Genomic DNA, 27311 nt, shown 5'->3' with positions numbered 1-27311 from the left:
GTGGTTCAACCGGCAATATAAGAACTTCAAAAAAAAAAAATTTAATATTTTAAAAAATATAAATTACATTGAAAAATGTACTGAATTTCTTTTAGTTAGTTGAACTTTTTAGTTAGTTGAACCGGTTAATATTAGCTAATCCAACCAGTCACATCATTGGTTTTGATTGATTTTCGACCAAATCTAATTCTTACTCAAACCAAACCAAAATAAAATATTGATCAACGGTCAGACGGGTGTCGGACAACCATTTCAGTCAAGCCTTTAACTATGATTAGTACTATTGTTATCATATTTGCTTCAATTCAACCCAAATCTTTTAAGTTCTATATCCAAACCAAAGCCAAAATAATATGAACATACTTTCATTGGGTTGATTCGGGTGTCTTTGGTATCTCATGCTTCCTTCAGCCGAACACACGGCGTCACTAAGGAAAGCCATTTAAAAAAGGAAAGGTGCTAACTTTGCATTGTATACACCCAAAAAAGCCCGCTAGAGAAGGTTATTCCTACGTCGGAAAACCCTCAAATCAATCATCTCAACCTTTAGATTCATAGACACAAAAAAAAAAAACAGGATTTCTAATCTTAAAAATAGTTCATCTTTTAACACGTAATCTTGACCGTCAATTTTCAAGATTTTCATGTGTTTATAGATTTGCTTGATCATCATCATTTCTTAAACTCCAAATTTCATAATAGGGGAAAATAATAGATTTGCATATCATTGCAAGGCTTTGAGGCACCGAACCAACATTTTCAATATAGATTTGAGGAACACCTAACTTCAATGGTATAAGGTTGACACCTCATACATACCTCACCCTTCAAAAAATCATATCACCAAAAAACAAAAAGGGCTTTGAGCTCCAAAATATGATCCAAGTCCAAAAATGCTCCAAAGTTCCTCTCCCCCCAATTTAGATATGAGCCGTCCATTTTTAGTGGAGCTTTATTGGAACTCCAAATGAAATGTAATTGGAGGATCATGACTTTTAAATAATCTGAACCTTCTTTGTCTCTCACGCACATCGAAAGTGGTTTTTGAGGTGGGGGCGTGTCAAGTCTTTTAATACTCCCAGGAAAGTAAGAAAAGTTATCATATAGATACCGGACATTTAACATGTAGGATTCCACCAGGCAACTTTGGTTTCACACCAGAGGTCTTGGGGTTCGATTCCCATACCGATTTGAGGGAAAAAAAATAAAAAGATTAATTGAGTTTGAAAGTACCATCATGTAGATCAGCGCTATTGTAGGTCTAAACTAGGCCGTTGTTTTCAAATGATACAAATGACAATATTTTATTGAAGACATCAATACATTGATGGAAATCCGGTTTTCAGTGGACGAGGAATTCCATAATTATTAATTGCTGTGATCCAAAAACTTAAGCTCAGAAGTATCTTACATATTTTTGACAGAGTGCTGCTGCTTGAGCCTTGAGAATTCTTCGTGAGCTTGTGATATCAAATCGTGGTCTTCCCATTCCTCACGGTAAGTATCTGGATTTTCAGTTTTGTTTCTTGTGTTGGCAAAGTACATTTCCTTCCTCCACTCTTCGCCTTTGGGGTATCCACATTCGGTAGCGAGCCAATCAAAGTACTCAAACTGAATACAAATTGCCATTTGCTTAGAAGTAGGTAAAGGTCGTCGAAATACAAAGCGTAACACAGGAAACTGCATGTACACAGGTGGGTGCATGCAAAGAGTATTTTTTTCTTTTTTTCCTTCAAGATGGTCAAGTATCAAATATGCCAACAACAATGAAAGAGATCAAAAATACCACTACAGGCCATCAAGACAACAGTAAAATTTGTAGTAATCATTGAAAAGCAGGGAGTTTTGGCATCTCAAATTAAAACCTACAATTATTGTTCATACTAAAATAGATCCAAATGGTACCTGACAACCAGATATGTTATGGGTGTAATGCTTGGGGTACCCCATGGCTGCAATCCTAGAGTAAAAGGCTTCCACATCTTTCATCATCTCTTCTTCTGATGGAAGTGCAATCCTTTCAGACAAAGCACCTGCCACCCACTTGCACTGCAATTCCATCATTGGGAAAGGAATAGTCTGCCACCACCAGAAAACAGAACAGTTAACCGGATCAACGACAGAGAGAAAGTGGGAGAAGAAAAACAACCTTAGTTATCTAAAAAGGAATTTATTCTCTCAACCTTCCATGGTAGCCCTACAAATGAAAGCCAAGGACCTAGAGAAGGTGGAAAGACATGTTTATACAATGGTCCCACACGATTATCATCAACTGTCACAGCACCATTTGTTTCAAGAAATGGGAAATGATACTTGTACCTGCAAAATTAATATGAAATCATGGGTGACATTCATCGAAAGTGTATAGGAATGTTGAGCATGCAACTTCTGATATGTGTGTGCAAATGTGTGTAGTTTGCAAGCCTGCTGTGCTATTAACCACATTCATACCATACATTTAATAATGTCTCTTTAAGAGAGAGGCAGTTGTATAGGATACTTCTACCAAGAAATTTGGGCGTAACGAGTAAGGAGGAGATCAAGGGCAGGAAACAAATAATTCAATGTATACATTTAAGAATTCAAGAAAGCATGACAAAGGTATTAAAAACTAAGATCTGTCTTTTGTAACCTTGGTCACAGTCTCACAGATACTACTGAACACATAAATGATTATATGTTAGGATTGAATAAGAGGAAAATAAAATGGCCAGTTGAAAAATCAATTCATTAAAAATCTCTCTCTCTCTCTCTCTCTCTCTCTCTCTCTCTCTCTCTCTCTCTCTCTTTCTCTCTCTCTCAATTTACACTTTTGATTTAAAATCTCCACCATAATTCTTCTCCAACTCCATGATCAAGCCCAGTAACTTCAAAGGCTGAACCCTCAATCCTAATTCAAATTGAGTTTTAGTTCACTAGACAAGGATTTTGATGCATGTACCCAGTGCAATGGAGGATAACATTGGCAATAACCGAAGTTCCATCTTGGAATACCACTGTACCATCTTCATGGGTGCCTTGTATCTGCATGATTTTAGCTGGCATTAGTTTGTTCCTTCGAAATCTTTATCAATGCATGGTAGGTATTTCAGGTTTCTCCTTGCAAACTTTTCATCTTCATCTCATAGGAGAAATTGTTACTACCATTGAATGAAGCCACATGTTCTCATGCCCATAAAATTTCTTTCCAAATCTATCTAATGCAGATCTTGATGAGACATGAACTTCCTTGGCAACTTTGGAGATCTCCCTGGAGATGTCAGCAGCACTTTCTGAGCTGCCTATCACAATAACAACCTGATGAAAAAAGAAATGAAAAAGGGTGTGTTTAATATCAAATGATAAATAAGAGGTTTGCATGACAATGTTAGACAGATTAAGAAACCAAATTTGCAATATCAAATCACTTCAAGGAAATGCTCTTATTGATGGATTGTAAGCAATGTTCAAAAAGGCGGAGGCGGCCACCTTGTTGGCCAAGGGCCTTGACAGCCTAGGCGGCTGGGCGGGTGCCCAGATAGCTGGGCAACCCCAAGGAAAGGGGAGTGGGGTGGGGGCCATATGTTGTTTTGTGTGTGTGCTTTGTGAATGAGTGTGTATGTGTATGCCTGTGCACATATGTGTGCGTGAGGTCTCGCATGATATTCTTAAAGATTCATCCTCTTTTTTTCTTTTGGATTCTTTATTTGTCAGAGAGAGGTCTCGTACACCTAGAGGATATGTGAAGAGAGAGAGAGTCTGTGAGAGAGAGGGACTTCACATCGAACACTTGAAAGTCATCTTCTTCTTTTTCTTTTTCTGACACGTAAGGAGGGAGCATATAGGTCCATATATATCCTTGTGTGTGTACATGTGTGTGAGAGAGAGAGAAGCCGCGCATCGAACACTTGGAGTCCTTCTTCTTCTTCTTCTTCTTCTTCTTCTTCTTCTCCTTCTCCTTCTCATATGTAGAGAGCACATGGATCCAAGAGACAGAGAGAGAGAGAAGGGCAATACCCAGCCTTATTTTTGTTTGGACGATACTAGATGGGTGCCTAGACCGCCTTGAGCCTGCCTTAGGCATGCCCGTCCAAACAGCCTAGGCGGTTGTCAATCAGGCTGCCAACTCTTTCTTCACTGATTGTAAGACGATCATGATTTAAGTGGATATTCAGATACTATAACTTGTATATCATTCACTTGAAACTATCATTCCAAAAAATATGCCAATCAAATTCTAGAATCATGAGGGAAGGAAGTCCAGCATCCCTTCAACAACTCACATCATTTGAGAGAGGAACATTGGACTCCCTAGTACCTCTTCGATGACTTGGCTTACATGTGCAGATTTTAACGCTTAAGAACCTTCTGTTGAGCGATTTTGTCATTGGCTTTCCTAAAAGATTCCCCAATTGCGATGTTTCCAGTTCAGATTTTAACGTGTGGTGTCTCAGAATTAGGATCATGGGCAAGAGAAACAACTTCCTGGCCAGCGTTGGCCCTAGCCTGGACCTAGTCCCTAAAGAGTTGAACAAAGCCCAGCCTGGCCCAGACAGGGCCATAGCCCACACCCGGCCCTGGCCTATCAAGGATGGGCTGGGCCACATATAATTCAAGAAAATAAAAGGGCAACAAAAAGGTAAGAGAAAAAGGGCTGCCAGGCCAGGTAGAATTGGTCCAACCATGGCCCAGGCACTAGCTTTTTAAGGCAGGGCCAAGATGGGCTGCCCAGCTCATTCCCAGGCCTAATTATGGGGCTCAGGGGAAGTAGGCCACTAAAGGGTTTAATCTCTCTACCGAATAGGATACTTCTGCTATTCAACCAGCAATATTGAACAAGTGGAGGGAGAATAACAACAAACTTTTATTCACTAGGGGTTTAGTGGGATTGGCTAAAAAGTTCCATTAAGGTCCACATAACTCTTCCTGCAACAATAGTGGCTTAACTTAAATTAAGGGATCTTATGTATCATATTGGGCATAGGCAGGCTCAAATAATGATACGTTTCAGCATCACCATTAGGTGAAGTACATAAGGAACCTCCAAGTTTAGAGCTCGTAATCCCATTCTTCTGGTCGTTACAGAGTACTTTGATAACCAGCATCAAGCCCCTCATCATTCTATCCTTCTCAATATTCGCTGGTATTGCCGACTGCACAATCACCAAATCAATTGCTATTCTAAAAGGATTTGACAAAACCTGTGGAGCTCACCTAATTCTGGAAGGGCATTCCAAGCATCATTTCTTAGGTGTCTTAGTCTGCACCCTACCATTGGAAACTGGCGCATATCATTGACCATATTTTCCATCTTTGCAGGACGATTCTGATTCTCATTGCTCCACATCAACAGGGAAGCCAACTCAGTGGCTGACTAATTCGCTAGGTCAGGCGCAGTTGAGGAGATCTCAAATGACCACACAACCATGGTGGAGAGTAGTCTCCAGCCTTAGGGCTGGGAATGGGTCAACCGGGACCCTACCTGACAATATATAGAATGGACCCAGGACCCAAGCCCAGCTGGGTCCAAGACCACTCTACCCGAAATTTGCACCCAATGGAGGGTGCGGGGAACAGGACCCGATAACCCCAGGGTCTGACCTGATTGTCATCCACATGGTATGAAGGCTAAGAGGTTTGATTTTTAAAATTTAATTTCTCAGTTATGTTGATTTATTTTTATCCTACACGAATCATGTTCCAACATAGGTTCAAGAATCATGAAAACATGCGGCAAAATTTTATGATGGCTGCCTACTTATCACAACCCTCCTCCGTAACCTGGGCTTGGGACATCCATGACTGGTATGGGCCCAGACAAGGCAGTGCATTTTTAGGCAATTAAATTAAATGTGACTTGATTAATTTGTATCAAAATTCCACGATAATAATTATAGGAAAACACTTACAAACACTCATGAGTGAATTTCTACAATATTCCATTTAAGGCTTATAACCATCCAAAGTCCATCATAAGGTCACATTTGTTTAATAGTGTTTGAATTTTAACAATTTTTCTACAAATTAGATTGACCTAAAATTTAGAGCGTGTGTACATCTAACCAACTTACACCTAAATAAATATTTAAAAATAATTATCAAAAAATAAAACAACAAAAATACCCTTGAAATATTCATTGAGATAATTTAATATTTGGATTGTATTTTTAATATTTTATTTTGGTATACCTCACTAAGGCGCACACGTCCACAAAATTTCAAGTCAATCTGATCTGTAGAAAAATGATTCAAATCCAAACAATATTTGACGATCATGTCTAATGGACTTCGGATGGTGATAAGCCATGAGCAAAATAATGTAGAAATTCACTCATGAGTGCTTTTAAGTGCGGTTTGTACAGAACCTAGGCTCTAAACAATCAAATTAGAGCCTACCTTCAAATAGTGTCGAGAAATGCAATTTCAATACTGGAAATCTTTGTGATAGCCTTAAAATATATTTTCAGCTTTATTTATAAGATTTAAAGCTTCAAAAATAGTGTAGATCGACATATCTATGAAAACTAAAAAATTTAAAAAATTGACGGTCCAAAAATGCGTTACAAAATACACTATTTTCCAAACTTGAAATCCATTTTTTTCTCATGTCCATGCATCTTGATGTCGAGATGATCAATTTGATGATATTTGGGCATCAAAACAACATCTTCTAGTGAAATTTTTGAGGTAGGCTCAAATTTGATTGTTTAGAGCCTCGGCTCTATATAAACTTTTCCCTTTACATATTGGTATGTGTTATATATATATATATATATGGAAGAAGCTAGGGTGAGCCCACTAGCTCATGGAATAGTATAAGCCCAATGGCCCAGATTGAATCAGGGTCGATCTGACGGTCAAGACTGTATATCGGTAATATAATTTTAATATTGTTCTATATAAATCCAAAAGGCATGAAATTTGGAGCATAAACACTTCTCATCAAAGCGCACCTAATAAAAATATTAAAAAATTAGTTTACATAAAATAAATTCATCAAAATACCCCCAAAACTTTTCAATGGTATTTTGATCAATTTAATTTATGCGAATTACTTTTTTGATATTTTTATTAGATTCTACTGTTCTTGAAAAATAGACGCTCCAAATTTCAAGTAATTTGGATTTGTAGAAAATAAAATAAAATTCAATTACGAAATACAATTGTGATCATTGGATCGGTCCATATTCAATCTGGGTCGTTGGGCTTACACTGTTCCATAAGCCATTATGCGAATTATATATATATAGGTTGTATAAAGTTGCCTCCTTAAACTGTAAAAATAAGGCACACCTATAAAATTTACCTAGAGATGTCATTTCGGTGCCAATAATCTTATGTTGGCTCGAAAATATCTTTTCATCCTCAGTTATAAAATTTTAAATTTCAAAAATTGTATATATCGAGCAAATCAATAAATACTTGAAAATAGACAGTCCACATAACTTGTTACAAGATGCACTATTATTTGGACTTGGAATTCTTTTTTTTCTTCATGTCCATTCATCTCGATGCCAAGATGATCACTTGGGAGGTTCTCCAACACCGAAACACTCTCCTCTGTAGGATTTTTGAGGTGCACTTTACTTCAACAGTATAAGGTTGCAACCTTATATAAACATTTTCTTATACATATATATATATATATATATATATATATATAAACCCGGTTCGGGTCTACTTGGACCCAACTCTGACCAAGTTCATAATCTATTCAATGCTTCTTCGACCCAGACCCAGATTCGGACCCATATCAAGTCGACCAGCCAGGTCAACAGGTCGCCTCGACCCAATTCCCAGTCATATCCAGCCTAAATTCCCTTAGAAGCGTATGGGATCGCTTGTCTGAGAGCACCCGAGTATATGTATGTATGTATGTATGCATGGATGTATAATGCAATTTACCATTAGAATGGCTATTTTAGAAGTTTCATTTCACTCAAGTACCTCCTCAAAAATTTTGTTTACAATACCCAAAGTGTTCCTCTTCAGTCTGTGGAAGCCTGAATAAGTAGGGGCATTATGATAATTTGAGCCACTTAAGTGTTGGAGATAAAGGAAGTGAATACCCTCGCTTGCTCAAATCAAGAAACTCATAACTCAATTTTTCCATTGGATATGCATGCTTCAAGTTGCTAACTCTAACAATTACGGTAATTTAGTCATTAAACTCAAAATAAGTGGCCTGAGAAAAACGATAGTTCAACCCCCACTTGATCAGGTTTAAGAACTTGGGACTTCTTTTTTTCAATGAAGATCCTTGTTCCGTGATCCTAAGTCTGAAGACTCCGAACAAAGAAGAGTATCATTGTCAATGCTCTTTCTTTTTCAAATTTTCCTGAAGAAGTTAACAATTGAGGTTGCATGTTAACATTAAATTGAAAAAAAAAACCATACTAGGTAAGAAAACAAACAAAATGACACTGAAATTCAGACCACTACAAAACCTTAAGAAAACTGCAACTAGGGAAAAAACAATACAAATGCCCACAAAAAAAGGCCTCACAAAAAGAATAATAATTAGAAATGGAGACTTCGATGAACCACACCGGAGAAATATAGACCTAAGATCATTTGAAATTAGCACTTATATGATGGATCATCATATACCAGAGTAAAGCCAAATTGTTACATTATTGGACACTTAAATAACTAGGATGCACCCAAATGGGAAGCAGTAACATTATGGTTGTACTTTTATCACAAACTTAATGAAACTGGATGCCTTCAACCAGACAGAGTCATTACAGTTAAAAGGTAAACAAACACTCAAGACGGGAAAAAAAAAAAGAGCCAAGATCATTAACAGACCTAACAAAAACCCATTTTCTGACTTATAAGAGCTGAACAAAGTTCAAATAGAGGCTTCTAAATTCCAGCTATTTTTTGGAAAACCATTTTTGTTCTCTATGAATAAAGAGGAGAGAGAGAGAGAGAGATGTGAAGGCAGTACAAAGTATGGTATGCATGTATCAAAGAGACTCCCAAAAGACAGTCATCATTTCCTAAAGGATTTCTGATGTCTCTATGTCTATCCTTCACATCACACGCATATCAATACTCACAACAAATTGATTTTAAGAGACAACAGACTTTATTAGAGGAAAACAATGCATCAAAGAGATTCCCAAAGACAAATCATTATTCCCCATGGGATTTCTGATGTCCCTGTATATCTTCAGATTATATGCATGATACAGAGCTTACTGTTGCAAGTCATTGTTGACATACTTATGTCCCTCACACGAATAAGGAGACAACTCGATCCTGCAAAGTTGTACTGCAAAATAAGCCCCAAACTAGACAACTTGAGAAGAATACTATCATGTCAAGAAAAGAACTTACAACTATAGCCCTGTAGTAGTGGCTTCAGAACAGTACCAGACCACCGCCGTTGCATTCAAAATATCGAAAAACCCCCGAGGACCAAATTTGGGCTCAATCGGACCACCCATGAGGTCCTGTGCCCAAATGCCTCAAAACGGGTAGGTTATACACTATCGCGGTGTAGCTTCACTGAACCAATCCCCAATCATGGAGGCTGCGACTTCACATCTCGGGATGGACTTCAAAGAGCCACAGAACCTTCACCTGGAATCAGAACAAACTCAAACTTGGACATGTTCTAGATCACGGCGACCCCGTCATTTTGACCTAGGGAATGCACCATGGCTTGACCCATAGTCAAACCTTTTCTAGAAAGAAGATGAGCATGAAACCAGGAAAATCAAGGTTTCAAGAAGAAGACATCTCGAACCTCGTGAAGCACAACTCAAGATCTGCGCATCAGATCATCGCGAACCCTAGTTCAATGCGACCATCTCGCGAGGAGCTGCAAACTGGTATAACTATTGTACTAAATCTAAGGTCAGATAAGCACAAACCCCAAGGTTACAAAAAAAGCAAGTCCGCTCGGTCGCCGGAATCCCTTTTCCGGTGACCTCCCAAATTAGGAAATGTTGCAATTGAAGACCAAAACAGACCAAACTTGGTGCAAAACGACTGTGACAGTCTCCTCTTTGATATGCAAACAAAATAAAGACTCAGAACTTCACAGGTCAAATAGCATTAGCAACCAAAGTTCAAGAATCTAGCCGGACTTCCACCCTGTGGGAAAAGGTTGCCTCAGCATGATTAAAGGGCATCAAAATGCTCAGAATCAAATGAACATTGAAGATATAATGTCAAATCGTCTGAACCATCGCTACAAGTTTCTGGAAAAGCTTCCAAGATCTAGCAATGGTGGGAGGCCCCTTAGAGATGGATGGTTTCGTCATTAGCACAAAAGGTTTTAGGGGCGTTTTGGTCATTGTACCTAATTTCAAGATTTTGTTCTAAATTCTTTTAATGCTAATTAAGCTTAGTTTTTGAGCATTCACCGATGTTTAGTGAGTTCTCTATATAAACAAACTTAAGTCAATTGTAAAAAGGCGGATTATTCATCACTCAAACAGAGGCATCACACTTATTTTCACTTGACTTTTGCTTCTAAATCCTTAATCTCGTCGAGAGGAGAGAGAAAACTTTCAGAGAGAGAAAATACCCCAAAGTGCACGGTCTCATTCCCTCTCTTTCCTAAACCAGGCTACACCCCAAGCCCTCTCTCTCTCCTCCTCTACTCGTTACCTGCCCCGTGCAGTAACCCCCATCTACGACAAATGCGCGGTCACGAGCGAACCCAAGAGCTCTAACCCTCGGGCCATCACTCTAACTTCCTCTCGTACAGTCGAGTGGAGCCAAGAGGCGCATACGCTCTCTCCCTCGGTCACTTGGGAGGAGTCCGCCTGAGCTGGTAGGTAAGAGGGGTCTAACTCTTCAGTAACCTCAAGTACTCGGACACCCAACGTTCGCGTAGAGAGGAAGACCTTCACCGCCCTTCCTCCGCCCTCTATTCTTTTTGCCAGTCAGCCTCGTTGAGAGAATCGTCACAAAGCGGGACAATCGAACCCACATCGCGATTGCAAGCATGAGAGAGAGAGAAGAGACTTGTTGAAAGCTTGATGAGAGTCTGTGTCCAAACCGCGCTGACAGACAGCCGGTGGGCTTCATTGTTGCTTTAAGAGGTCAAACCACCCCGTTGTGTCCCCCGAACCCCAAGTGGCGAGGTAAGCATCTGAACGTATCCCCGCCGCAAAATCTCTCTCGTTGTTGGTTCCTATCCGCACTCAAGAGAGCTCGTGTACGCGCACCCACGTACATGCAACACGCGCGGACCCTTTGCGATTGTTTGAGAGAGGATTTTCTACCTCGTGCGCACCTCCCATCCGCGCAAGGACCGACAGGAAAATAGGCCCTGACCACTTACTAGCCAAAACTCTTACAACAATAATCACAAAAACAAGATCCCCCAAAATCGCTAAGAACCCAAAATTAGAAGCAAGCAAAATAAGTAAATACCATTAAAAGGTCGAAACTAGAAAAAGTAGAGACCAAGAAAGCAAGAAAATCAAAATTAGGCTCAGAGAGAGTTTCAAAGAAAACATTCTCCCTAGTTCTTCAGGTAGAACTTGCATATGCCTAATCCCCAGCCCCAATCACGAAAAAGAGTAATTTACTTCAGGAGCGTGGAAAAATAAGGAATGAGAACCAAAGTGAAATGATGGTTTTACCCCACTTTGCTATGAATTCCCAAGTTTGAACAAGGAGGGTGGTGGTTGTCATTGCTCTCAAATCATTTGGCCTAGGCAAAATGATGCAAATCCCCTACTCGTTCCATTTTTTGAACCTTAACAAAATATTTTAACATGGAAAACATGTTAAGGATTCAAAAGCCTGAACAACCACACCGTTTGTTTCAGGCTACTTAAGTAGAGACCTTTTACGAAAATGCCCCAACTAATTTAGGCTTCCAAAACTAAACAGGGCAACTTGGGCACTTTTTAACAAATATTTTGAGGAGGTACCTGAGTGAAATGAAACAAAGTTACTATTCTGATGTTAAATATCATGATTTGACCACTTTTATGAATTTGTAAGGTGGTTTGACCACTATATTTTTTGTATTATTATCTTATATTATACATGTATGTGTGCATTATAAAATGGGGTTAAAATTCTAAATTATGTAAAGACTCACTTTTTAATATTATATACATATGTACCAAAAAATTCTTTAGCGATAGAATCCCATAAAACAAGATCATTGAGGTCACAGGACCATGAGAAGAAAGGGAATTGATATTTGTTCTGAATCCACTATAGTCTTTCGATGGTGTTCATGAAACCTTGAGATTGATCTCCCATCTTCTATAATTATTAAACGCACTACTATAGTTATGCTATAGTAAGTTATTGACTGTAACCATCTTGATAATTGGCAATTCATCTCAAATATCAATTATCAAAAGAAGAAAAAAAAAATATCATCCAACCATATATCTAATGAATATGGATCACAATCCCAAGTTAAGTGGGATGGAGAACCATGCTGAATAGGATCGAGATCCCAAAGAGGTTTAGCTCTGGGAACATGGAACCTTGTTTTGCGGAGCAGGAGTATCCCCTGGGGAAGAAGCTCCTCGTAACTATGCTTTGACTAAAACTTCAGGTCAAACGAATCATGTAATGTTGACCTACAACTGTCAAGGATGCTAAGTTTTATAACAACCTAGACCTAGGAAAAAAGGATGCAGTAATCAGGAAAGGGCTATTGAGATCCACAAAGGGCTATTGAGATCCACAAGAAGACTGTACAACTATCTATGGTACAAGGAGGTTCGAAAGGCTAGCATATTCAGGGCAGGTGACATTAGGCAAGTATCCATGGGCACGATGAGCTCAAAAATGATAAAAGGAATCAACAGGTGCTCATAGAGAAAGAGACATGGTAAAGAGACAATCTAATGTAAGGATGACTTATTCGGTTTTAGTTCCAATCGTCAGAACCTAGTTTGTGTGAGGGAGGTCAAGTGTCTGAATCCTTGAAGTTTGTCCCAAAAACCAAACTGACTTATTGCACTGTTTTCTTTTTTACTGTGTTGAGCAGGTTAAGGAGTTCACAGAAACATCCACCATTAATCATCATGAAATAATAATGCTGCAGCAGCTGCACTAAAGAACACTTCAAAGGTGAATCCATAAGGATAAAAACAAGTTCAACCATCCAGAGCAAAAAGAGAACGAAAACAATGTAGCAAATTAAAAATTCTGTACATATATAACTATATACACCATAAGGATAAAAACAACATGCTACCCTGGATACAATAAGAAACGAGAGAGATTTAGTACAAACCAAATCTAGCATGTAAGGGATAATCTAACTGTCCCACACCAAAGCTTTGGAAAAAAAAGAAAAAAGAAAAAAGAAAGAAAAAGTCAAGCTCCACTTCAGTCCTAAGCAAAACATACGCTACTTCGCATCTGAAGAGTACAATAAAACAGAACGACCAGAAATTACTCTAAAAGTATACTTTATCTTGAAATGGCTCAGGAATACGATAGTTGTGACTATGTATTTGTTCACCCGGCCACCTTTCAACACCTACGCAAAACAAAACTAGCAATTACAATTTTAAGTCATAAATTACAAGGATTATTTCTTCGATAGAATTTCAGTTGTACATGACATGGAAAATATTGTTTCATAAAGTACATAATTGCTGCAAGAATGATTACAAGTTTGATCGAAGAAAGTGTATACATTATCCAGCTTTCACCATGAGTCCAAGTGTAAATAGTATTATTAAAGCAAGGGTCACATGAAAAATAGAGGATATTAAATTAACATGGAAAGTAAAACACAGTTGTTAATGCGCAGATGATACAACTCAAAAAAAAGCCATGCAAAAATATAAACAGTTTTTCAAATTGAGTACTGGTGATCTAATTTGGTAATCCATTACATTTTTATTCAAGGCCATCGATACACAAAGTGCTAAAAGTGCAACGATAATACATAGAAAAATGCTTCCATTTGTGTGTGTGTAATAGAGAGCGAGAGAGACTTCCAACCCAACGAGCCCCTATGCTCCCCTTCCTGAAACCCCCCAAAATCGTTTCTACTCTGTCGGAAGAGCTGAAGGCATTTCCTGGACTAAAGGACCATGAGGACACCCTTTTCATACTTTGGGAAAATCTGTTCAAGCTGTGGGGGTTTCATCAAGGTTAACTGGAGCTCACTTGCATCCCACCCTCTTGGATCAATCCAAATCCTCCTTGAAAGCTCCTACCCAGCCTTGATCCCTGAGCTTATTCACCTTCACACAGCAAATTCACTTTCCTAGTCCATATTGGCCCTGAACTGAAACTCTCCCCTAGATGAAGGCCGGGTACCAAAGCCGACAGTTTAAAAGTGAGGAGAAACAGCCAGCAGTCAGGGCCAGGACCACAATGTTTGGGAGACGGGAATCAAGAGAGCAGCTAAAAAGTGGAGAGGCCATCAAGGACCAATTGATGGTCAGAGATGTGCCAAATCAGTGGCTGACATAGATAGGATATGGACCCGAATCAAGAACCAACAGCAAAAAGCTGCCATGTGGATGATGCTTCTCTATTGTTAGTCAATGTTTAAACCCAATGCTATAGAAACCCATCATACAACACCACATGGATGATGCTACTCTATTGTTAGTCAATCTTTAAACCCAATGCTATTGGGAACCCATTGTACAATGTTTAAACCCAATTTAAATGAGATGATGCTATATAAAACCCATTATACAACACCACGTGGATGATGCTACATGGAACCAATGTACAAACATAATTTAGAAAAATAGTTTTAGCTAAGACAAATATAGATTTAAATAGATTAAAAAATTGAGCTCAAAATAAAAAATAGCTCTCAGAAGATATTTTTAATATAAATAAATATATTCCAATAAGATTTTTTTTTTTGATAAAAGTTAACATTGTATATTTTCAAATAAGATTAAAAATCCTGCTTATTTATTTGCATATTTTGGTATCATATTGAATGGATGGAAGAGCTTAATTTAATAAGAAATGCATTAGATGGGTTTTGGTGTCATATTGCATGGATGAAAGGAACCTTATTTAAAACAGGCAGTTTCCAGCTTTCCCAATGCCAAACAGGTGAAAATACCAGCACCACAGTTTATCAAACAGGGTTCTCAGCTTTCAGACTACCAATTTCACCTGCCTCCCAAAATCCAGGAAAGTCGGCAACAGGGATTTTCCTAGGGAAACTGCAGTAAAAATTATCAAACGGCACCATATTGTATTTATAGCACCTGTAAGTAGTATTTCCAGCAATTAATAAAGAAAGGAAAGAAATTTTTTGAATTTATAGCCTGGAATTCTACATAGCCACCTTTCAATATAAACCATTCATACTGAGCTTTTTGTGCTCCTTGCCTTCTGCTTACTGTGTAGATAGAGATCCATCTCTAGAGTTTTATTGCGGCCAAACCTTAGTCCATGAAGTTGGTCATGGCAGTTTTGAATTGATTGATAGACCACCTTGATGAAGTTAAGGTGCTCATAGTCGAGCAGGCTTTTGGCCTAACTGCAATACATCTGATTTGCAGGAGATAGGCTTATGGTTCAAACATGCTTCAGAGAAGCCAAGTTGCACAAACAAAGAAAAGTGACGACCACCTAGATGTGAATTTGACTGGATTCTTCATGTGTTATGAGGCGTCAAGCCCACACCACACAGAACTCTTTAAATTTCATGAAGCAATCCTGATTTTCCTCGCAAACCCAGTTTTTTTCTCCATTAACCTAGCTACATCAAAGTCTCCATGCATACACCAGAGGAGCTACTTTTTTTTTTTCTTCTTTATTTTTAATAGTTTTCTGATGGTATACACCAAGGGATCTTGTCATGGGTAGCAATAGGAAGTTCAGATACCAACGAGTTCTATGTCTAATATGAGCAACATGAGAAAGCAAGGAAAGCATTAAGATTTCGATTCTCAAACGCCTCAAGAGCCCTTCTTGGATTAACAATCTACCAAAAGCATAGTTTGAAGCAGTGTTTCAAAAATCGCCGATCTGATCCGGAATCGGGCGATCCGTATTGGGTATCGGTTATAACCGATCCAAACGCAGTATCGATAAAACCGGGCGGTTCCTACATTTTTATTTTTCAATCCGGTTTTCTTTTCAATCCGGTTTTCTTTTTATGCACCCACCCTGGTTTTTTCGAAATGTGATTTATGCCAACTGGCACTCCACTTTACTCCCCCACACGTGATTGACCTTACTCCCCCCACGTGATTGACAATTTTCTGCCACCTTACTCCCCCCACGTGATTGCCAGCTTCCCCCCACGTGATTGCTAGCTTAAAGCTTAAAAGATCTTTAAAGCTCTACGTACAATACGCACGCTTCACATGGCCAAGACAACATTCAACAAACCAGCTCCTTGGGGTTTTTTATAGTATTCAATTCTCACATCGCTTCGATGTGGGATATATTTGTGAGTTGAATACAAAAGGAAATACAATACCACAAGGAACTCAAGGTGGCATATGGCTGAATAAAATCCCGAAGTTCCCTGAATATTTTGGCATTTTCCATGCAAGATCATTTATGATCTTTAGTTCGCTTGTACAGTAATATAGTGTAAAACAACGAGGACTGCCTGAAGAATTTTAGACACAGAAAGGAAACTGCCATGAAAATGAAGAATAGCAGATAAAAAAATCATGGATCAACTGCCATGGCTACATTTCTTCAGTACCCTTGAAAATTCAGCAACTAGCAAATATAAAATAATGATTTATATTGTGAAAAACTGATAAACAATGGAATTAAGAGAAATCAGAGGAAAAATCTCAGAAATCGCTCAAGCCCCAACGACTTTCATTTTGGAAATGTCTAGAGCCGCAAATTCCATGAAACCCTAGAAACCATAAAAAATGATCGAAAACATCAACAATTGCTGCAAACCCCTCAACGTTTCAGCGAAATTGAAAAGCTAATCAATTTTAAAAACTTCGAAACCTTATGGTGTCTCAAGAAATCCCAAAAAACCAAGAATACCAATGATCCAGAGCAATACCCAAAAACCCTAAAAGTTTTCAGAAAAAATGGCCAAAATTCCCCAAGCATGTCCATAATAATCTGGAGAAAACCAAATAGAAATGCTTATAACCCACTTTTTCTCTAACCATGCAAAGCTGTAACAAGAACCCACCATGAAAAAACCCAAAAACTGAAAAACAAAGTACTAAGAAACAAAGAAAAATGAGAAACAGAAATACCTTTTGGATCTTTATTGGCAGTCCATGATTCACCATTAAGAAGCCAAGAAGGTGGGTTAATCCCCTTGAGATACAAAGAGGAGGCCATAGCTTGAGTGAACAGTTTCTACTGCTGCTCAAGCTGAGATAGTAGCCATTTTTCCCTCTCAAAGATCTGATACAACAACAACTCAACATTCGCCATCTCTGCATCAAATTAGCCCCAAAAATGGCCTTCAAAAATCTCCTCTCTCACTTTCACTCCCCTTTTTATCGCTTCCTTTTTTAAGCCATGAATTTAAGTTAGAACCAAACCTTTGCTGAGGAGAGAACCAAGTGAGAGAATTTCGAACTTTTAAAACAGATATATGAAAGGATCACTGCATTGAACTTTTAACACCAAATCTTTTATTTTATTTATTAATTTTGGTATTATAAATCATGTAGTGTACTATTTTTCTTACAGTTGTCAATAATACATTTTAAATTAGATGATATTATAAAATATTTTGGATTTGTTATTATTTATATAATAAAATAATTATAAAATATTGTTGGTATATAATATTATAGTTAGTTCGGTTGTAATAATTTGGGTTTTTTAACGAATTAGGGTTTTCCGCCAATTCGAGATTTTAGTGGCCAATTTTTCATCGATTTAGTCAACTCTTTATTGTAGTCCATATATGATTATATACTTAATCCATGATAATTCTATGATTTATTTTGTGCGATGTAAATTTAAAGGTCAACATAAGTTCATACAAGGAAAGAACATCTCAATATTCATAAATTGATGAAAACAATGAAAGTTAATAATGTAGTACCCTCATTTCTTATTGGATTCCTAAAAAACAACATTTATAATGAATTTTAATAATTTTTTCGGATTTTTTTGAAGCTCCGACCGATTCAGCCGATTCCCGATCCAGATCGCCGATTCGCCGATCCGGATCGGTTTTGAGGTGCCCAATCCGGGTCACCGATCTACTTTTTAAACCATTGGTTTGAAGCATCAATTTGCACCACAAATGGGTGTTCAAAGTCTAGGAAGCAAAACATAGGATTTATGGTTATTACCACCGTCAAATCATCTAACCCTGCCTCGAAAGCCTCTATTTGGGCCCACTTAACATCCCTCTTGAGAAGGTCAATCAAGAATTCTATTATTTGGTCAGTTGTGAACCATCAAAACATTGTTCACCATGGACAACCCTAGAAAGATAGTGGCCTTGACAAACCTTCTCAAGAAGGATTTAAGAGGCCTTAGATTGAAGCTTATAACGTTGCATTTGAGGATTTGGAGAAGGCAATAACTAGCAACCATGTGTTGCACCTCCCAAACTTTAAACACCTGTTCAAGGTGTAAATTAATGATTGGAGCTATGAAGTAGATTGATAACCTGAGAGAAGGCATATTTATGAAGTACGTTGATAACCTGAGAGAAGGCATATTTTGGCTTTCAAGAGCCAAAAGCTCAATGAGATAAGGCAGCAGTACATTGACCATGAGAAGGACATGAGTACAGTGGTGCACTGATTGGGGTCTTATGCTATTTATCATCCTATAGACTTCAAAAATGATTAACTAATTTTCCTTGGAAAGTGATTGTACAACATAATTTTGTAGCGAAATTTGGTTCAATAATTATGAATTTATTGCAAATCACAGTTGATGACTAAATGGAGACTTTGCTATTTACATCCAATAAACTCAGTAATGATTAATTGATTTGCCTTGCAAAGTGAGGGTACAGTATTACCTACTAGACTGCCACCATCCCAACAACACCAAATGATGTAGTCTATTCTCAGCTATCTCCTTCCATCGCCCGAGCTACTAGTATTGAATAATTCAAGATTAAGATCATTAATCAAGATGAGGTTCTTTAGACCTAAACTAATACTTGTAGATAACAGAAGATGACATGACCAGAAACCAGATCCAAATTATATAAGGCAGATTTATAAGTTGGCAACATGGGGCTACCATCGTTTACCTATGCAAATATTAAGCCACATACGTGTCCTAACTCCTAAACATATTCCATAGAATACAATCACATTTTTCCTTGAAAAAATGACACGGCGCACCAGCTTAAATGTCATCTTGGACTAATTAACAGAACATATCGATTCAAACTTCTCCATTCAAAAAAAAAAAAACTCCGATTAAAACTTCAAACCATGCGTCCAAGAGCTTCAACATGAAATGGTCCAAAACTTGACATCAAATAATTATAATTGAAGTAGACTCATTCTGTGCAAAGAACTCAAATCCACCCAACAATCATAAATTTATAGCTCACAATTTCTTAAAAAAGCAGATGAAAAAATAAACAAGGCCTTCAGTAAACTATAAACAACTTTCTAAAGAAAGGAAAGAAGAACCAGGCGCGTAGTAAAAACTAACAAGGCTTTCATGAAACAAAAATGGAAATAAATAAATCTCTGATAGCATCTAAAGATTCTAGACTAACAAGGAAGAAAAATTCCAAGACCCAAATGTTTTTAAAAAACAATGAAGCCTGAAGTAATGGAAAAGATAAGCTAAAAACTTCACACGCACAAGAAAGGATTACCTGGAACCTCCGCAATACGAGGCTCCGCGTAGTGGCCACTGCAGACAACAACCCCATCATAGATTTCATTAACATCGACCGCCACGTCTTCTCCAAAATCCCTCCGCGACTTCACCACCCACTTCCCACCCTCCATCATGCCCACATGAAAGACCTCAGTTCTGAACCGAATGGCCTTCAAAACATCGGACTCGGCTGCGAAATCATCCAAATAGAGCTCCACCTCCTGGTAGCCCGGAAACCTCCTCAAGTCCCTCCCTTCCTTGATAGAGAAAGGGAAGTCCAAGAAACCCATTATTTCTCTGGGGAGATTGGTTCTCAGGGAACGGTAGAGGCTGCTATGGACCACCTTCCTACAGGGGTCGATGCCGAGAGGGTCAGTTTCAGTAGATGGGTCATAGACCCAAGTGCCCCCTGCCTTCTCTCCACGCTCAAACACCACCACTCTGTGTCCCTCTCTCTCTAATTCTCTGGCCGCCACAAGCCCAGCTGCCCCGGCACCTATCACCGCCACCTTCTTCTTCGCCGTGACCATGCTTCCGCCACCAGTTCCAGCAAATACAGACGCAGTAGTGTTAGCTGCTGAGGGATTGTGATGATGATGGATTGGGAGAGAGGGGTTGCACACAGAGGAAGAAGCCATCATCTCTCTCTATCTCCCTATCTACGCTCCGTCTCCAGAAATGCCCGCTCTCGGGGGGATGCGAAAGCTTTGTAGGGATTTGGTATTGGCGCGTCTGCCATGCTCCTACTGGAGCATAATATACATCTATTCTCTGGTAAGATATATAAGAGAGCTTTTTTTTTTTTTTTTCCAATTTAAAATTTTGAAAACTACTTAAAAAGTATTAGATGATTATTTTTTAGAGAAAAGTTTATATAAGGTTGCAATCTTAAAAATGTAGAATCACATATTCACCTCAAAAATCTATTGGAAATGTTATTTTAAAGTTGAAAAAGCCCTCTAATCAATCAGCTCGACATCAAGATCGATGAATATGAACAAAAAAAAGTTCTTGAATCCCAAAAATAGTACATCTTACAACACATTATCTAGACCGTCCATTTTCATATATTTATAGATCTACTTGATTTTAACCAGTTTTGGAATTTAAAATTTTCTAATTAGGTATGAAAATAAATTTTAAGATAATACTAAGAATTTTTTACAACAAATTACATGTTATGATAAAATTTTAAGGTGCGCCTTAATTAGCTTGTTTAAATTGCAATCTTATAAAAACCGCACCCTAATTTTTCAGATAAATTTTGAATCTTCTAGTACTTGGACCTCACCCTCTTGAAACTGGACCATAATCAAGTAGCCAATACTCTACAACTTCCTTCTTATCCATAAATCTATTAGATTTTCTTGAGAACTACTTCAACTAGGTTTTTTATTAGAACTGGATTTAAAGACTTTTTTGTTCCTTTTTGTGTTTTACAATCTTCATCACATGACCTAATTTTTCATAGCTCCAACTGTTCACTTTCTTACACCCTCTTGATTTGGATCTTAACTTACATGTATCCGTAGTTCTCTTAATTGATCTTCTTCTTGCTACAAACACATCCCAAGAGGAATCTTGACTAGACTTCCGCCTAAACTCCTCCATCATAAGTGATGAAACAACAAAATAATATTCAAGAGATTTTGTACTACTGATATTCTTGATTAATCCATCACATGATTTTGGCATAGAACAAAGTGAAATAATTGCTTTGCCTTCTTCATCAATTTTTATATCTAGTGACATCAACTTGTTAATCAAGGCATTAACCTCATTTAAGTACCATTGCAAAGATGCACTATCATTCATCTTGAGATTGTAAAGTTTTTTACAAAAAAATATTTATTAAGAAGAGACTTACCTTCATAAATACTTTTCAGCCTGTCCCATAAATCTTTCGCAATAGTTTTTTAGAAGACATTGAATAAAATGAACTCATCAGACACTAAGAAAAGATCAACCTTGGTCAATTCATTCTTCTCATCAAATTCCTCATCATCCATCGTTGTAGGTTTTTTTTTATTTGTCTTTAAAGCCACTACACAACCATCTTTCACCAACACCTCATGCATCCTTAATTTTCAGGTTGAGAAATTCGAACCATCAAATTTTGGAAGTTCATATTTGGTTGAACTTCCTCCAACCATCTTCAAAGATCTACAATCTGCCGCAACCCTCGTGCCCAACAAGGATCTTAAACCCCTAAGGCTCTAATACCAATTATAGAGGATAAAAATCAAGGATTGGCAAAAATAAGAGAAAGAAAAATAGTGCAGAAAAATAATATAAGAGAGGAACAAAGACTTATGTGTTTTGGCAAGTTGTCTACGTCCACAGGGCAGCAAAGTTCTCTTCCATTAATAAGAAAGCATCATGCAAGCATGAAGAATACAAGGGATTAAAAGCTATCTCTCTCTCTTTCTCAAGCCCTAAAATAGGGTCTCTCTCTCTCTAAAACACCTACCCAATGATAAAAAACAATAACAATTTTCTCTATGATATTGCATTTTTTCCATATGTTATTTTCTCTCTTTACAAGATAACTTATATAAATAGAATAATTCATGGGTCATTCATGTGAAGCCTCTATCTCAATTCTTAAATCTTATAGATTTCTTATATCTACTAGGATTTTGTTTCCCATAAAAGAAAAGTTAATGCTCAATGAATTACATTCCAGGAGAAAAATTAGTAAGGTGATGAATGCTACTTTCATCGCTCTTATTTTAAAAAAAGCAGTCATCAACGAGGTAAAGTGTCACGACCCCACCCCCCTGACCCCCAAACCCTACATGTTTGAGGGCGGTAGAGGGCGAGATCGCGACATGAGGTGGCAAACGTCACTCAAGTGGGACTAGCTCAACGCAAAAAAACACGAAATCTAGAGCAAACCACGAAATAAAACTAAAATCTACACATAAAGACAGATATTATACCAAAAGAACAACCATTTCTATTTCACTACATATCAAAAAGTTCGTACAATTTTCTTCAAGGCACTAATGCCCCAAAAATACAAAGTGTAAAGTAAATATCACAGTGGTAAAACCACCAAAAACATACTATAGAAAGCTTTGGAAAACGGTTCTTCAAACTTGAAGCTTCAACCACCCGAGCACGACACAGCTACCTGCCTTCAGCTCAGAGATCAACACTTTAACTCTACAATCATGTAAATAAGATGGAATGAGCTAATAGCCCAGTAAGCAGATCTACACTATTGCGTCCCAACTTGGTGACAGTGATAGCAGTAAACATTTCATACTAATTCACAGAATATCAAGAAGAGTCCCTCTATGATGTCTTTCAGTATTCTAACAGTATAATGATAAAAGCAGTTCGATACACAGTGTATAAGGCATAAATCACTTCACTTTAGCTAGCACAGTAAGTTTAACAAATCACAGCTATAGAAGCTAGAGAAGCCTACTCTTGAAATAGAAATTTCATTGCTCAGGCTAAACCAATCCTGCGGCATTAAACCTCTACCCTCGTTCAGGAGGGAGGACAATGACAAGTGGGTGTCTCACTTCATAATACCCTCACACACACACACACATGTGTTCCTAGTGCGCTTTGGGGTATTCGATAGGCAGTGGCCTTGTAAGACACGACCATCTCCTTATGCCTTTTTGGCGAGAGAGCGTTACACTGCCAACGAGTGTCCCAATGCGTAGTGCCCATATCAACTGGGGGGGAGAGCGACCCACCCTATTATCTAGTTTCACTTCCTGACCCCATTCCTATCATTGGAGTCGAGGTATAATTAAATCAGTAGCCGACAGAGTAGTATCCAACCACTAATGGGTGCCCATTGCGTGGTGGTCAAAGGCATAGTATCTCACAGTATAAACAATATCACATTACCCACTACCAATGAGTGGCCCATTGCGTAGTGGTTAGTATCATTACGGCTCATCAATATCGCGGTATCATATCCACAGTGTCACAGTGACCGTAGCAATATCATAGTAACAGTGGTAGTATCACAGTAACAGTAGCAGTATCACAGTAACAGCAGCAGTATGACAGTAACAATACGAATAGCGCAGTAACAGTACAAGTAGCACAGTAATAGTAGCAGCAGCACAGTAACAGCAGCAGTATCACAGTAACAGTACCAGTAGCGCAATAACAGTAACAGTAGCACAGTAGCAGTAGCACCCCCGAGCGTTACAGCTCAATTCCCTGCAATTATAGGCAATGATGTGCGCTCACTAATAGAGTCGTAACTTTTGGTTCGTTTGAAACTTGAAAACGGTTCCAAAATCAATTTTGTATTAGACACATCTATCTTTCACAAGGGGATGGTTTGAAGACAATTGGACCTCGTTTGACTTCTTAGAGGTACATGAAAATGGGGGTTTGCTAGCTGCATCCTGCTGTGTACATGAGACAGCGACATACCTTGTTTCGTATCACGATAACTCTCAATCCATGAAGTATTTTGAGACAATTTCAAAATCAAAGTTTGAGCCAAGACACATATCTTTCTAACAAGGGAGTTTGAAACTTTTGGACTCCATTTGGTTGTACTAAGACCCATGCCAAACAAGGTGATAGTTCTAAGTTTTACCAAGACTGTCCCCAGTGACACATCATCACACAATGATGCATAACTTTCAAATGATGGTGGTTTGAGCCCACTCAAAGACCTTTCAAATGGCGGTGGTTTGACAGGAAATGGACTTCGTTTGGTTAGTTAAAACTAGTGACCACAATAGTGAGAGTGGAAGATTCAGGGAAAAACCACCAACAGTGACATACCCCCATGTTTTGAAATATAACTTCGTTTTTATAAAGAATTTCGACGATGGGCAAACACGAACATTTTACTAGACTCACATATCCTTCTAATAGCGGTGATTTGACGTCAAAAAGACTTCGTTCGACTGTTCAAAAGCCCCTTATAAAACATGTATATTCCTTGAACTTCACGGTAATACTATACATGCCTCAATAACATGTTCCATAACCTTCATTTCATGGTAATGAGCATGATAACAACTATTCTTTCACAATGTACACACATAAACATACATTTCTTACAGGATTTGTGAAACATATATTCATTTTCAGCAGCCACATTCATCATAGAACAAAAACCCTAGTTTCAGTGAACAAGGTATAAGAAATCATCACATCACATACATTTTTATTGCTTATTTCATAATCATATAAATTCATGTATTCTCATCGCTATAATGCAATAATGATGGATCCACTTACATGAACAACAATGGTGCCTTCTCCAAACCTTCTTTCACAGCTTTCTTCCACTCCAACAATGGTTGGCTTCTTCAAGTCTTTGCCTTAAAGAGAGAGAGAAATAAGGGAAGAAACGAATGGCGTGGGAGTGAGAGGAGAGAGCTTAAGTACTCATGTGGTTGGGGTGGTCGTCCAAGTGCCTTAAAGTCTAGACAAGTAGCACTCAAGGCTGCATGCACTTAGCAAGTGGTACTAACTATTCATGTATGTGAGTGACTCACAAGACGATGCACTAATTTTTGCTCCATTCCACTGCTGTGTGTGAAACTTCTTCTTTCCATACACTCACGATGTTGTTTCCCCTTTCTCCTTACACAGGCGGCGATGCCTTTCCCATTTCACAAACAACACTGACCTATCACACGTGGCGCTGACTCTCTCTCTCTCTTCATAGCTGGCGCTGCTCCTCATTCACAGACGGCAATGCCACAGACGGCGATGCGTCATTGTGTAAGCGCGGCGCTCTCTCTTCTCCAAACGGCGTTGACTCTCTCTCTTCTCCAAACGGCGCTGACTCTCTCTCTTCTCCAAACGGTGCTGACTCTCTCTTCTTCAGACGGCGTTGACTCTCTCTCTTCTTCAGACGGCGTTGACTCTCTCTCTTCTCCAAATGGTGTTGCCCACCTCTTGTTCACACTCGGTGCTCCTCCTTGAGTCACGAACGACGATACCTCTCCTCAACAGACTCATACCGCCATGCGTGTTACTGTGGCCGGAAAACTTTGGTCCTTACATGAAAGATATCAAGCCTATTAGGTTACTTGGAAACCTCTACAATATCATTGCTAAAGTACTTGCTAATAGACTTCAGGAGGTTTTGCATTTGGTGGTTGTAGGGCCTCAGTTTGCTTTTTTGAAAGATAGATAAATAATAGACAATATCCTTATTGCTTAAGAATGTATTCATTAAAGGAATGTATTCATTAAAGACTAAGGGATTAGAATCCAGAGATTATCTGTAAGATAGATTTCGAGAAAGCTTATGATACAGTTGATTAGCAAGTTTTTCAAAAGATTATCTGCAAAATGGGTTTTCGATCTAGATGGGGGTTATGGATACACGGTTGTCTCTCAACTGCTCACTTTTCTATTCTTTTTAATTGGAATGCTTGTGGTTATTTCAAGGCATCCAGGGGAATACGATAAGGGGATCTAGTATCACCGTATTTTTATACACTAATGGCATAAAGCTTTAGTGTCATGTTGAAATCAGTGGTGGAGAAAGGGTTAATTTATGGTATCAATATTGGTAAAATGGTTTGAAGATTTCATATCCACAAAATGCTGATGGTACCATCGTGTTTTGCAATCCTGAGGAAGGAGAAGTCAGGGCTCCTTGGATATTTTTAAAATGTAAGGAGCTATAACTACATGCCTGAAGGTCGATTTGGGTAAAACTACTTTGATTGGTATTGGTTGTAAAGAGAATAGGCTTTCTTTCTCTTCTCCCATGCCAGTCCAGTCGAGTACCTTTCCTTTCAGTCTGTATTCCACCAGTCAAGCTTGAAGTATAGGATTCAGACTAGCACCTTAGGCCCTTGACGGCACCAGACAGCTAGCAAATATAATTGGTTGTAATGTGAGTGCTCTGCCTTGTAAATATCTTAGGATTCCCCTGATTTCAGGAAATCCTTCCAGATTGATATAGGATCCTATTGTTGAGAGATTTGATAAGACGATGGATATTTGGAAATCCAATTTGCCTAATTACCTTATGTCCATCTTTCGCATGCCTATAGCAGTAGTGAAACATTTAGAAGATATTATGTGAGCTTTTCTATGGGGTGAAACGGGAAAGAGAGAAAAAAAAAAAAATTGCGGTTCGTAAGATGGGATAAGGTATGTGCATCCATTAAAGATGGGGGATTGAATATCAAAAGGCTAAAGTTGATGAATACAAGCCTCTTACAAAGTGGTGGTGGCGTTTTCATTTACAGCATAACTCTTTGTGGGGTAATGTGCTCCAAGATAAAATATGGAGTGGATGCTAGTTATGAAATTATTAAAAGCTCGAGATCCAAAGCATTGAGGTCTAGTGTTTGGAGAGGAATCGACTATTGTAGACCTTTATATCTACGCCAATTTAGATATATCGACTATTGTAGATCGCGATGCTTCTAATCTTTCATGGTCGAGAGGGGATGAACCAAAATTTGGTGTCAAAATATTTTATAAATAGAAATAAAAAATTAGTGCTGAAACATGATATTGTGATTAGAGCTATCAATAGTTGGATATGAAGAAATATATAATTTTAGGGAAAATATCTTTGTAGACTCTCTTTTTAAGTTTCATTTCTCTATAGATCCTTGGTTTTA

At 38.3% G+C, this 27311-nt stretch overlaps 1 protein-coding gene and 1 non-coding gene across 3 annotated transcripts; both read right to left on the bottom strand.

Annotated features, from left to right (window-relative positions):
- Window positions 1-1277: 1277 nt before the first annotated feature.
- Window positions 1278-20474, bottom strand: LOC18433488 (flavin-containing monooxygenase FMO GS-OX-like 4). Of its 2 annotated transcripts, XM_006843576.4 has the most exons (7): window positions 19715-20474; window positions 13392-13462; window positions 3145-3297; window positions 2942-3024; window positions 2184-2319; window positions 1906-2079; window positions 1278-1611 (listed from the first exon to the last, which is right to left on the bottom strand). In XM_006843576.4, exons 1-7 carry the CDS (start codon window positions 20358-20360, stop codon window positions 1408-1410), a joined length of 1467 nt encoding a protein of 488 aa, XP_006843639.2. In that variant the 5' UTR covers window positions 20361-20474; the 3' UTR covers window positions 1278-1407. The 2 variants fall into 2 exon arrangements, with proteins under 2 accessions (XP_006843639.2, XP_088731055.1); XM_088874929.1 differs by lacking the exon at window positions 13392-13462.
- LOC148781087 (small nucleolar RNA R44/J54/Z268 family) lies at window positions 9089-9173 on the bottom strand. The gene has a single exon (XR_016039882.1). It is a non-coding gene; the product is annotated as a small nucleolar RNA R44/J54/Z268 family (small nucleolar RNA).
- Window positions 20475-27311: the final 6837 nt, after the last annotated feature.

This window comes from Amborella trichopoda, chromosome 8 (assembly GCF_054954075.1).
Source record: "Amborella trichopoda isolate Santa Cruz 75 chromosome 8, AtrichopodaSantaCruz75HAP2 v2.0, whole genome shotgun sequence".
Taxonomy (NCBI): Eukaryota; Viridiplantae; Streptophyta; class Magnoliopsida; order Amborellales; family Amborellaceae; genus Amborella; species Amborella trichopoda.
The sequence above is the reverse complement of the archived record's forward strand: the minus strand, read 5'-3'. Positions and strand labels throughout refer to the sequence as shown.

What these genes read in the sequence shown, in the direction of transcription:
- LOC18433488 (XM_006843576.4), bottom strand. Translation starts at nt 20,360, where the DNA reads ATGATGGCTTCTTCCTCTGTGTGCAACCCCTCTCTCCCAATCCATCAT. An exon ending in GTTATCCTCCATTGCACTGG is followed by an intron (nt 2,320 to 2,941) that starts GTACATGCATCA and finishes TTAATTTTGCAG; the next exon opens with GTACAAGTATCATTTCCCAT. An exon ending in ATAACATATCTGGTTGTCAG is followed by an intron (nt 1,612 to 1,905) that starts GTACCATTTGGA and finishes ATTTGTATTCAG; the next exon opens with TTTGAGTACTTTGATTGGCT.